The 13,298-nt window shown below is 37.1% G+C and overlaps 1 protein-coding gene across 5 annotated transcripts; it reads left to right on the forward strand.

The window, feature by feature from the left end:
- The first annotated feature begins 474 nt into the window (after positions 1-474).
- lsr (lipolysis stimulated lipoprotein receptor) lies at positions 475-13,094 on the forward strand. Of its 5 annotated transcripts, none has more exons than XM_051862651.1 (11): positions 475-705; positions 3,075-3,401; positions 3,675-3,794; positions 4,313-4,369; positions 5,875-6,021; positions 6,676-6,873; positions 6,971-7,021; positions 7,295-7,417; positions 8,358-8,646; positions 8,725-9,190; positions 12,341-13,094. In XM_051862651.1, exons 1-11 carry the CDS (start codon positions 666-668, stop codon positions 12,374-12,376), a joined length of 1,854 nt encoding a protein of 617 aa, XP_051718611.1. In that variant the 5' UTR covers positions 475-665; the 3' UTR covers positions 12,377-13,094. The 5 variants fall into 5 exon arrangements, with proteins under 5 accessions (XP_051718611.1, XP_051718612.1, XP_051718610.1 ...); XM_051862652.1 differs by having other exon boundaries at positions 478-705; positions 7,295-7,408; XM_051862650.1 differs by having other exon boundaries at positions 480-705; positions 7,295-7,423.
- Positions 13,095-13,298: the final 204 nt, after the last annotated feature.

The raw sequence follows: 13,298 nt of genomic DNA on the forward strand, positions 1-13,298 counted from the left end.
ACGCTGAGAAATAATCGCTTTAGTGTCACAACTAGCAGCGGTGCTCCCTATTAACAGGATCAACGCTCGTTGAAACATGATTTCTTCTGTGTTTTATTAACAAAATAATGTTAGTAGTTGTTTAAAAGTGATTTAAGAATCTAACTAGGTTACTTGGAAAAGACATGCGAAGTATCAAAGCAGTTCTACTTCAAAACCAAAGCCTCTAACCTCAGCGATCATTAACTCGGCCTTCATAGATTGTCAGTGGACTAAACCATTTCTCTCATCAAAGGTGGATTATAGGGCGTTGTACTATTAAACGTTTTGGGTTAATCTCGTCAAACCGAATCTGCAGTCACGAAATACGGTTCTTCAATATAGTGTGCGATTGTTCAAGAAGCAAAAGAAATGTATAAGTGTCCATATTTTTAAACACGCAAACTATTGTTCTCTTCTGCACCCCTATGATATTACGCGTATTGTGTTTGCTGCGGCCCGCCGATCTCACCTGAGTTTCGGGTTACACTTACATACCTCTCTGCACTAGGAAATGGAGGACGCACCTGCCTGAGAAAAACACGGCTGCATTATCGACACCTACTCGGGCTTTCTTTACCTACTTTTGGGGAATTTAATGTTGGATGTTTTTAAAACTCCTATGTTTTAAAAGATCTTGAGAAAATATGTGGCAGGGTGTCATCTTTACCCTCTTCTTGTTCACAGGTAAGTGCATTATTTCTTCTTCACCAAAGCTCAGGTGTGACAGTTTGTGCTTTGCTGTTTTCACTTCTTCGTCGATTATTGTATCTGCATAGGAAAATATCAATAGATTATCAGATTTTTGTTTATAACAGCACCTGATCTCATGTAGGCCATTTGGACCTTTCCATAAGTTACATGATTTGTCTCATAAAATAATTGATCAAAAATATAATAATCATTGCACATTATTAATCGTTCCCACCTTTTAATCACATTATTACTAATGTATTACTAATGCTAAATCGATCTAAATACCAGATATACGACATGAGTACAAATGCACACCCATTGTGAAATAGACCTCTGGTATTTACACATTGAGCAATGGTTTCACTTTGTCTTATTTGGATTTTTTAAGTGTTTTTTTGTTCAGGGAATGAGTAATGTGGATTATGTTGTGTGGGAGGTGGTCATCTCCCCTTAACACTGAAATAGTTTCGGTCAGACACATGAGTCACATCCTCTGGTAAACCTACAGCCTGATGTCACCTATGTGAAAAGTTTGTATACCCCTTGTTAGTAATCCCAAACATTGATTAAAATGGCCTTTTGGAGTATTTTTGAAGTGAATGGCTTGTAGAGGCCATCTATCTGTCACGTTATCCGTTTTCAATGTATCATTAAAGTGTTGTGCATGAAAAGACTGTTTAATTATAGGTTTTGTGAAAGACTATTGTTCTTTGAGCTGTATGTGAGGGGTTTTCTTTATTTTAAAACTATCAGAGGAGGTCTAACAACATGAATATGCATAATAATGAGGCATGAAATGTCACATTGTTTGTTTACATATACATTACATTAAGAAACAGTGCTATAATAACCGTAACCCTCAGAGAGTCAAGTATGATAAGAGATTTTTTTCCTCAGAAGTGTTTTTAGGAAGCCACCGATTATGTTAATGCAGTTTAAGTAAATATATAAACAGGTTCCTGGCTTGAGCAGATGTTGTTTGTAGTTTTAACCCATATACAGTTTAAAAAAATACTAAAGATATTACTTTGAACTATTGCTTTGAGCATTTGTTGCAAGTTCAGGGCTAATAAATGTTACAACACAGCCCATCTCCTGAATTTGACTAGAATAATGCTCTGATTTAAACACTGCTAATATCATGGGAAGAAAAATAGTGATTTAAGTTATTGAAAGATCAATTTCAGGACGCTACCTGTGCATTCAAAACATTTTCAGTAGATCTAAGGCTAAGAGAAGTCACTTTATTATTTAAACAGACAAGGTTTGCATCTTCATTGACACAATCACACAGTTGTTTTCATGTGGTTTACATGGCTTATTATAATCTGTTGTTCCCTTGTGTTTTTTAAGAATTATTTTTTTGCAGAAAGTCTCTGTGAGGTCTTAAAGGGTTAGTTTACCCAAAAATGAAAATAATGTAATTAATTACTCACCCTCATGCCGTTCCACACCCGTAAGACCTTCGTTAATCTTCGGAACACAAATTGAGACATTTTTGTTGAAATCCGATGGCTCCGTGAGGCCTACATAGGGGAGCAATGACATTTCCTCTCTCAAGATCCATAAAGGTACTAAAAACATATTTAAATCAGTTCATGTGAGTACAGTGGTTCAATATTAATATTATAAAGCGACAAGAATATTTTTGGTGCGCCAAAAAAAACAAAATAAAGACTTATTTAGTGATGGCCGATTTCAAAACACTGCTTCAGGAAGCTTCGGAGCGTTATGAATCAGCGTATCGAATCATGATTCGGATCGCATGTCAAACCGCCAAACTGCTGAAATCACGTGACTTTGGCGCTCCGAACTGCGGATTCGACACGCTGATTCATAACGCTCCGAAGCTTCATGAAGCAGTGTTTTGAAATCGGCCATCACTATATAAGTCGTTATTTTGTTTTTTTGGCGCACCAAAAATATTCTCGTCGCTTTATAATATAAATATTGAACCACTGTACTCACATGAACTGATTTAAATATGTTTTTAGTACATTAATGGATCTTGAGAGAGGAAATGTCATTGCTGCCTATGGAGGCCTCGCGGAGCCATCGGATTTCAACAAAAATATCTCAATTTGCGTTCCGAATATTAACGAAGGTCTTATGGGTGTGGAACGGCATGAGGGTGAGTAATAAATGACAGAATTTTCATTTTTGGGTGAACTAACCCTTTAAGACTTTTCATACGAGAGGCCCTTTTAATGTACTGTGCTGCCTTTTGACATAGCTTGAGTCTTTGTTATTGCCTGAAAGGACTTTCAATCCTTTCATTTTTTTTTTTTTTTTTTTTTTTTTTAAATCTCTCTGTTTCATTTATTTGTGGATTCTATTCAAATGTGTCTCCTCTCCCACAGGCTTCACCACAGCCGTCAATGTGGTCTGCAATTACCCACGCTACGTGGTCATATTATTCCAGCCCGTCACACTCCGCTGTGATTACACTACCAGCGATACATCTGCTCCACTGATCACCTGGAGGTACAAGTCCTACTGCAAAGACCCGATCCAAGCTGCTCTAAACCCCAGCAGTGCTGACAATGCCATCGCCAATGCCAACCCAAACTACAACCCCAGCATAGAGTGTGCAGACAGTGCCAGGACCGTTCGCACAGTGGCTTCGAAACAAACAGCGGTCACGCTTTCGAAAGAGTACCAGGGCCGTCAGGTCAGCATCACCAATAGTAAGTAATCTGAGTTGACTTTACATTGTGGAAGTATTTTGTGTGTGTTTTTTTTTTTAAATTAATTAATGTTGTGTATATATATATATATATATATATATATATATATATATATATATATATACAATTACTGCATTTTCATTAATATGCCAAGTTTAGCCTGAATTTCAAACATGTACATTTATGATATAATTTAAGCACATCTGAAACCTCACCTATTCTTACACTCTTTGTTTTCTTTTCTTTTTTTTCTTCTTGTTTATAAATATATAGAAGCAGATCTTAACTTTGCTCAGACCGCTTGGGGAGACAGCGGTGTGTATTTCTGTTCAGTCTCCTCAGCCGTGGACCTTTCAGGGAATGGCGAGTGTTTTACAGAGCTCATTGTACTTGGTAAGTGTTTACCTTCTGACAAACAACTTCATACTGATAGATACCCAAACATTTCATCATGTGCAATTTCAATCGCATGCATTGCACACTTTTTTCGTTCGTTAAAATTTGCCGTGTTTGACAGATCTCTGTGCACATGAGGATTTAGGGCCGTGTTAGATGATATCTTGGAAGTTGTGTGTTTTTTTTTTTTTTTTTTTTTAAAAAAAAAAAAAAAAAAAAAATTTTACTGTTGTTGTTTTTTTTACTTATTTGTTCAAGTTTTTTTTTTTTTTTTTTATATTAAAAAAATATGATATTTTCATTAATTTCCACCTGGAAGGTCACTGTTTGCTTGTGAAGGATTCAAGAGCATTTCTTTAATGTTATAGAAAACAAGAATATATTGATAAATACTAATATTAATAATTAGAGTAGTAACAGTAGTAGGAATTTAATAATCAAAGGCTTTTTTTCTCTCCTTGGGCCGATGCCGAAAGGCTTTTTTCAGTAATTATGGCTTTGTCTTTCTTTCACAGAGAGAAAGTCAAATACTACAGACCTGCTGCCTGGCATTGATTTACTGATCATGGAAGGTAGAATAAGTGCTTCTCTCTAGAGGTCTGGTTAAGTTTGGAGCTGTACTTGAATCCTTCACCAGCCACAGTCAGGTCTTATGTACTGCAGCCTTAGGCTAGAGAAACTATAGATCTATAGAGTAGAAGTCATATTTAATTTGATGCATAAAACAAGGTTTTGAGGGACAGAAGAACTGTGTGTTCAATGTGTGTCACTGTGTCCTTGAATGTTAGAGCGTCCAGTCGCTAAAACATTGAAAATGAGATTTTACGATAGTACAACATGTGAAATGAACACAGCCTTGTTTTTTATTTGTGTCAAATTAAAGGTACACTATGTAACTTTTGGCCTTGTAGCGGTTAAAAAACAAAACTGCATGCATTTTGTGGAAGAACGTTGTTTTGGTTGTGCTTTGGCTCTGTGTGACTGTGCGGATGAATATGATTATCCAACTTCTCATAAAACATTCACTACTTGGCTTAAGAGATATAACCAGTTTAAATGGAAAGTATCTCAAGCTGACTAGCTGAAGACGTTACTGTACCTTTACTCATTAATAGACACTTAATAGACAAGAAGGATTGATGATGTATTGATTGACTCATTATTTACATTTTGTTAATTTTGAACAAAAAAAAAGTTACGTAGTATACCTTGACTGAGTTCAATTACTTACTATTATACGTCTTTTATTTGAATACTTGATTCTGATTGGCAGCATTCAGTGGTTAAATATTTTTGCATGTTGTCCCAGGCAACAGTTTCATATCTTGTTTCATATCTGTCTTATCACTCCACAACCTCTTTCTTCTCATGTAATAAACCACTTTCGGCTCAAAACAATATTAAAGATCCATTAATTTATTTATTTGGTATTGGTAAGTAGCTATGGAATAAGTGGGGTAATTTTCAGTCAGCTGACTGACTGTACATTATTGCCGCTTTAGATTTGCATAATCCTCTGTAATTTGGTGAAGATGATATTAATATTCTAACTGAACAAATGATGATCTTGTATTTGATTTTGATGGTATTTTTTCTCGGTCAGATAGTGGAATAGTTTCTAAGATGTGTGTCTGCGCATGAGTCATGTTGTGTCTGTGCGTGTAGGATGTTGTTATGGTGCATGCTGGAATCAAGCCCTGGCAGAGCATTGTGAGGCAAAACCTGTCCGGCTGGTTTTTCTTTATGTGCGTCAAATACTTTTTTTTTTTTTTTTTTTTTTTTTGCTTGCCAGCAGCAAGAACTGACAGACATGTGCACATGAAGATAAAATCACCCATCTCATGACATACCAAAACAAGTGTATATATATATATATATATATTTATGTGTGTGTGTATGTGTGAAATTAGTAATAATACAATTATATCCCAGTTTTTTGACTTCTGAGCAGTCTTCTCATGAAACAATGAAACCAATATTGCATTTACAGAAGTTTCTCTTTTCAGTCTTTTCTGTTTAATTCCTCGATTCCTCTGTTTATTATCTGAAGCAAGCGATTTGTCTCTTTTGTCTCCAGACTGGTTGTTAGTGGTGTTGGTGGTCCTGGGCTTCTTGTTGCTGTTGCTCCTGATTGGTATCTGCTGGTGTCAGTGTTGCCCTCACACCTGCTGCTGTTACGTCAGGTGCCCCTGCTGCCCGGAGCGCTGCTGCTGTCCCCGAGCCTGTGAGTCCACTTCCCCTTTAACCAGAAATGCCCTGTTCCTTATTTAGGAAGGTGAAAGTAAATCAAACTGAATGAAAAGGCAGTGACAATGATGAAGTGGTCAGTGTTATTTTTGTATTATTTATTTACTATATATATATTATTTATATTATCGTTTTTATCAATATTCTGATTTAGCTTTTATATTTTCATTTTAGTTTAGTTAGAGTAATTCCTTTGTCATTTTTATTATTGTTTTATTTTTTAATATTACTATTTAAGTATTTTTTTTATTTTTTTTTAGTTTCTTTTCATTTCCAGTTAGTAATTTTAGTGCTTCAACTCAAGCTTATCTCAGTTAGTTGCAAAGGCAACAATTAGGTTTAAGTTTTTCGTCTTTTATTTAAGCTTTGTTAACAAATGTTTTTAATAGTTTTACTTTTAGCTAACAATAATAAACCCTGGGAGTGGAAAATGTGTTTAAGGAAAGTGTTCAAAATTTCCCTTTGTGTGATTTATTTATTTATTTATTTTTATATTTTTTTATAATTAGTGCTGTCAGTTGAAAATAAATAATCTAATTAATTACATCATGATATGCTGATGAATATCAAAAATTTTATTGCATTATTGTTTTAAATCATAACTTGCACTAAATTAGCTTTTTTTTTACAGTATATGAGGCCGGTAAAATGGCAAAGTCTGGTGTCCCCAGTCAGTACGCACCCACCCTCTATGCCCCAAGTATGTACGGACAGCCAGCTTATGGAGTTGGTGGAGCTGCACCAGGCATACCCATGCTCCCTATGCCGATGGGCGTCGCTGGTCCTCCCTCCAATGGCTACGGCAGAGACTACGACGGGGCCAGCTCAGGTAGACTCGTCCTCTCATTGCCTCAAAATTACAGTATAACAAACTAGTTTTACATTAATAAATGTAATTAGTTGATCTTTTGTTCTTCCCACTACAGTTGGCCAAGGATCTCAAGTGCCGTTGTTGCAAGACCACGATGGTGGAGGAAGTAAGCGAGAAATCTTTACTACTTTCTTTACATGGAGATCTACCTACCTGCAGAATTCAGATCCAACCCTGTTCCAACACAACTGTCTGTAATTATCAAGTGTTCTGAAGATCTTAATTAGCCAGTTCAGTTGTGTTTGATCAAGGTTGGAGATGAACTTTGCAGGATGGTAGATCTCCAGGAACAGGACTGGGCACCCCTGATCTATATTTTTAAGTGATTTTAAACCTTCCAAATGTTCGTTTCACATCTAATGTTGGTGTTGTTTTTCAGCCCGTAGTGGATACCGTGTTCAGGCCGACCACGATGGAAACCCAACACGGGTGCTTTACTATATGGAGCGAGAACTGGCCAACCTCGACCCCAGTCGCCCAGGGAACACTCCAGGCAAATACGGTCGTCGTGAGTTCTGGAGATGGGCTCTATCTTTCACTCTGAGGGTTGGGTTATAACAAAGTGGCTTAAAGTGGCTATATGTAGAATTCAGAAACCCTTGTTATTAGCGACACTGGTGGCCTTTAAGTGAACTGCGGCCAGCAACTTACTGCTCGTGTTCGCGCTCATGCATACGTGCAAGAGAATGAAAGTGATCTCAAAGTTCGTTTTCATTTTTTGCTTAGAAGTAAAAAGAAGTTTTAGGAAATACCTTTGCAGTGACGCAAAGGAACATCCATTTTAGCAGCCGTCCACGCTGCTAAATACAGCGTTTAGATGAATATGTAAATATGTGCTGCATGCTTTCCTCTCAATAACTAAATAAACACACAACAAAAATGACAGCGGTGAGAAAACAGCAGTTAAGAAAGCATCTGATCATAGCGATATAAATATGCTTGCACAAACTCTGCAATTCAGAAGCATCCTGTCTTGTAAACATCACATCCTTTTGATTTTCCAGACAAAAACATCCCATCCCGAGTCCTTAAGATCTATCTGCAGGCTTTCAGACACAATCTAGAAAGTCGGGAAAGGTCTTGTTTTTTTAAGTTTCGTTACAAGCTGTTCACACATGGCAATAAAAAAAGGATTAATACATGAAAATTCTTACATGTAGCCCCTTTAATATGACTTAAGTAGGACATGTTCGTGGATCAAGATCCTCTGCTGGTCTATGAACAACATTCAAATCAACCATTTTTTGACAGATTTAGGAATTCACAAACATGTCCTACTTGTGTGTGTGAAAGTCCACAGGCAATCTAAAGGAAACAAATTCTGTTGACTTGGTTTCCTATAAATTCTCTTTCACATTTTTCCAAGGTTGGGGGATGATTTTCTTGTAATTGCTTTGTTTATTAAAACATTTCTACTGTTTTGGTCTTATTCTGTCCTCCAGTGGATGGTATGAGCGAGGTGAGCTCACTTCACGACGGTCCAGACTCTCGAAATCGCGGTCGGGCCAGACCACCTCAGCTTACCACGGTGTACGATGATGTGGATGAGAATATGAGCACCATCAGCAGCGTCTCTCAGCACGTCCGACGGGACGAGCACAGGCGTGGAGCTGACAATCGAGGACGCGCACGCTCCATGGAACACTTGGACGATGTTGGCCGCAATTACAGAGACCGAGATGACTATCCTCCCACTCGCCGAGACGGTGGGGCCAGGGGCGGCAGAAGAGGGTAAGTGAATTAATCGTAGCAATGATGAATAATTAATCATGCTAAATCCTTCTTAAAACATGGCTTTACTCTGTCTAGTTCGGATGACGAGTGGAGTAGCAGTGGACGAGGATACGACCGTGCCTTTGATGACCGTCGACACCGTGATTACTCTCCTGATAACCGTCCTCGTCGTGGAGACTCCTTCCGTGGGGTCGGTTTTCAGGGCCGTCGCGCCCTTAGTCGTGATGACCTGATGGATCTGGAGCGTGATCGTGGCCGTGGAGGCCGGGACGCATATGATGACAGCTTCCTGAGGGAGGCCATGGAAAAGAAGAAGTTAGGCGAACAGCAGAGAGGCCGCAGCCGCGAGAGGCTCGACAGCGAGAGCGACCGTTCTGACCGCTACAGGGGGCCGCGTGGTGGACCGCCACCTCTGCCACTCGCCCCACCCTCTGGAAACCCTGATCGCCGTGGCAACCATAGCAACTTCCCACCTCTGCCCCCTCCCTACACTGACGACAGTGACAGTTTAGCATCATCCAAAAAGAGCAACTTAAAAAAGGTAAGAGTTAGATTCAAAAGTGCTTATTAAAATGTATGAATTATGTATTGTTTCTTTAATTGTTTTGTTTTTTTAGGTTATTGTTGGTTGTTTTATTGACAGTGATATTCCAAACTAAAAGCTTTTTGAAAATCCAGCTAAAACCAGATGTAGCTTTACAACAAGCACCAGCTGAAATATCAGTTTCTTGCAATGTTATTGTTAACTAAAACTAAACCTTTTATTAAAATTTGTTTTGAAGTGAAAGAAAATATAAATATTAGAGGAAAAACTTCAACTCAAAACAAAAATTAGACTAGCTGAAGTACTAAAATTACTAAAACTGAAGTAAAAATTAATTAAAGCTAAATAGAAATATAAAAATGAGAAAAGCACATAACAAAAATACTAAAACTTAAACCAAAATGAAAATAAAATCTATTTCAAAATATTAATAATACTATTATAGTATATAAATAATACTAAAATAATGCTGGTTTGTTGGTACCTGGCTGAGTTGAAGTTAAATTTAAATTATTCAATTAAATTCATATTACTATCAGCGATGCCAAGTCCGTGTTTTTAACACTGGCTACTTTAACACTGTTGCCGCGGGTTGTTTTTCATGTCCGCAAATAACATAATATTTAGCCCCTGGAATATGAATTTTACCAGGAGAACCCCACCAAAAACTTGGTTTTTACCCCCTGGAACGCGATTGGGCTAGTTTTGAGTAACAATCGGGTGGGTTTTGTTGTGAAAACCTGGCAACCCTGATTATGGTATAGATAGGGATGTGCCCGAAGCCAAATACTGTGTTCAGAAAGGAAATGACGCATTCTACGGAGAGTTTAAAGCAGTGGTCGGCAATAGGTCACTACTCTGCTTTATTAATTTATCCAGTGTAAAACCCGGACACCGCCACACAAGTGTGGTTTTTTGTTAATGACTGTCCTACTACACAGGCAATTCTAGTTGCATTTTTCATCAATTAGCCTAATTTCTTAAATTATCTTTTGACTATGTTCTGGCCCACCATCTAGTGGCGAAAAAATTTTTTGGCCCGATGCCAAACTTAATTGCCGACCCCTGGCCTAAAGGGACAAAATGATGGAAGAAACATACATAGAATTGCGTTCTCTCGCAATTATATAGTTTAGTAATTATTTTGTATGTAATTTGTGGGCATCAGGGAGCCCTTATCAATATGCAGGATATTGAAATCGCACGCTCGCTTTTCTTTTTTGCGATCACGCATATACTGTGTATAGGAGTGGTCGGCAATAGGTGGCCCGCGGGCCAAAACTGGCCCACCATCAATAATATCTGGCCCAATAATATCTGGATTATTTTGATAGCGGCTGGTTCTGAAATAGATCTGTCTGGAGATCGCAGTTCATGGTTGCATAGCAACGACAGAAGCCACGGGAGCGCAAGCGCTTTGGAAAGGAGGATATAGAGGTGCGGCCGCGCTTTCCACGCGTTTTTAGACGCGACATGTGAACAGCCCCTAATATTCTATTCTTTGCAAACAGATAAGACACACCGGCTTTGCATTCACAAACTAGGTAGGATGAATGCATAGTTGTCTTTCCATTCTTTATTGTATGCCCTATTTTCGCTGTTACCTTTCCTCTTTAGACTCTTTGATAGTGGCATTTTCTCTCACCAGAGCTTAAATGTTAACGTCACTCTGCACACGACGTAATAGCGTACCTCCAGCACGCAAACAATTTAAAAAAATGCAGTTTGGTATGTGAGGATGCCAAGGAATAATTCTGAGTGTAAAAGTAGTCTACGTAATAAGTATTACGGTAAGTTAGGCTCCATTGTGTAATAAGCTAATTAAAATGATACACATTTATTATTCACAATATGGAAAGAGGAAATAAAACATAGTTCGTTAAGAGCATGACTCAAACAAGCCATTAATAGGCTTATTCAAGTCCTGTTTTATTGTTATTTTATCCATTCCGCATCTCCCACATATGTGTGTTTTAGCAAGGCGGTCTGTGTTGCAAGTTGGTGAATGAAGATACTTGCCAGGTTATGCGTCACTACTCTGCTTTATTAATTTATCCAGTGTAAAACCCGGACATCGCCACACAAGTGTGGCTTTTTGTTAATGACTGTCCTACTACAGGAGTAACAGCTCACTAGAGTAACAGCTCACTACCAGTTACATAAGACACTGTAACAGTCTTTCACAGGCAATTCTAGTTGCATTTTTCTCAATTAATTTCTTAAATTGACTATGTTCTGGCCTGCCATCTAGTGGCGAAATTTTTTTTGGCCCGATGCCAAACTTACTTGCCGACAACTGGTGTATAGGGAGCGGAGGTACTGACCACGTATTTTACAAGATATGATCAGGATCTCTCTTTTACTGTCTTCACGTGTTAAGTAATATCTGATGTACTGTAATGTAACCAACTAACGCAGCAAGCCTAACCATGTCCCTTTAGTGGCTCAGTTGAATGCGTTATTCATTTTAGGCTTCGGGCACATCCCTACTGTACAGTGCAAACATTGTTGATCATTGATGTGCACTATTCGTGGTATGTAATGTTTTAGAATAGTACAAAATGTAAAGTAATTTAAATGTAAGGAATATACACATCAAAGTACGAGTAAATAATATATAATTGTGAATATAGTAATAAATATGAGTACGATTGTTGCATAGAATAATAAAATATTCAAAAAGCAGGGAGGAGCAGTGATGCTAGAAAGAAATAAGGAGAGGGATATTTACAGCTGATGGGGAAAAAAGTACCAAAATGTACCAAATTGTATTTATTTAGCTAGTTAGTTAAATAGTTAGCTATTTTGTTTGTGTACAGAGTTCAGCAAGTCAGTTGTCATAACTCTGCTGGAAGAAAATTGGGGCATACTTGCTTTAGGTGGTCCAGCTGGAAACTAGCTATGATCAAAACATAGCTTCCACCTTTAGCTGAAATATATATATATATAATATATGTATATATATATTATATATATGTATGCATATATATATATATATATATATATATATTTTTTTTTTTTTTTTCTCTGGATGTTTTCCATTTCAAATTAAGTTACGGTCAGAAGAATAGGACACAATGCTTTAAAATTCAGGCATGTTATAGTTTTAATACTAACACAAAGTTCTGCTGTTTTTTCTTTGGCCAGAATGGAGCTGTGAGCAGAGAGAGTCTGGTGGTGTGACACAGCAGTGTGTGTGTCTCTGAAGCAGCTGTGTGTGTTTCCTCTGCTTTTTCACAACACTTGTGTGCGTGTTTTTGAGTTTTAGGTTGATTGCTTAGAAGAATTTTTGTTGATATTCAAACGTCATGTATTTTTATGGCATATTTTTTAATGATAATAACTGTATAGCCACATAGTTTTGATTATTCCACTTTTATGTAGACTTGTTTATGAACATAAAATAGCAGATTATAAACATTTTTTTTTTTTTTTTTATGATTTGTTTCCTGCCATGAACATTTTTTAACAGCATATGCTCAAACTGGCATCAGCAGTTATTTTTAATGTGCAAATATGTCCATTTTTGTAAATAGATGTTCATTTGTGACATGGAAAAAAGATGAACATTAGAGCCTTTTAAGTTTTCAGGTATTGATTGTAATGTAACAAAGAAATAATCTTTGTATGGACTGAAATTCTATTATTGTGTTTGAGGCATCATGCAATTTCTGCAAGTGGGTGATTATATAAAAAAAAAAAAAAACATTCTGCACATTTACAAATGCAAGAACTTGTATGAAATACCCCTGAATGTGCTTTTTTTTTTATGTTGTGTTTTTATTTTATACATATGTTTAACACTTACTCTAATCTGAGATTTGGTCATACAGTGGTTTGTCATTTTGCTATTTTTGTACAGTCCTGGAATGTCAAGTTTTAATAAAGCTTTTCTATTGTATTCAGGTTTGTTGTCTTGTTAGGGATCAATGTGACATACTTTTTTTTTTTTTTTGTATTATTTGGTGTTTCTGAACTGTGCCCACTAGATGGCAGTTTACTATCCAAGTACAATAATGGCAGGGAATGACATACAGAATTCATATGCATGTGACAATAACATTAATTATCATTGAGCCGAGGTATTTAATTTGTATATCTGCAA

This window comes from Ctenopharyngodon idella, chromosome 15, assembly GCF_019924925.1.
Source record: "Ctenopharyngodon idella isolate HZGC_01 chromosome 15, HZGC01, whole genome shotgun sequence".
Classification (NCBI taxonomy): domain Eukaryota; kingdom Metazoa; phylum Chordata; class Actinopteri; order Cypriniformes; family Xenocyprididae; genus Ctenopharyngodon; species Ctenopharyngodon idella.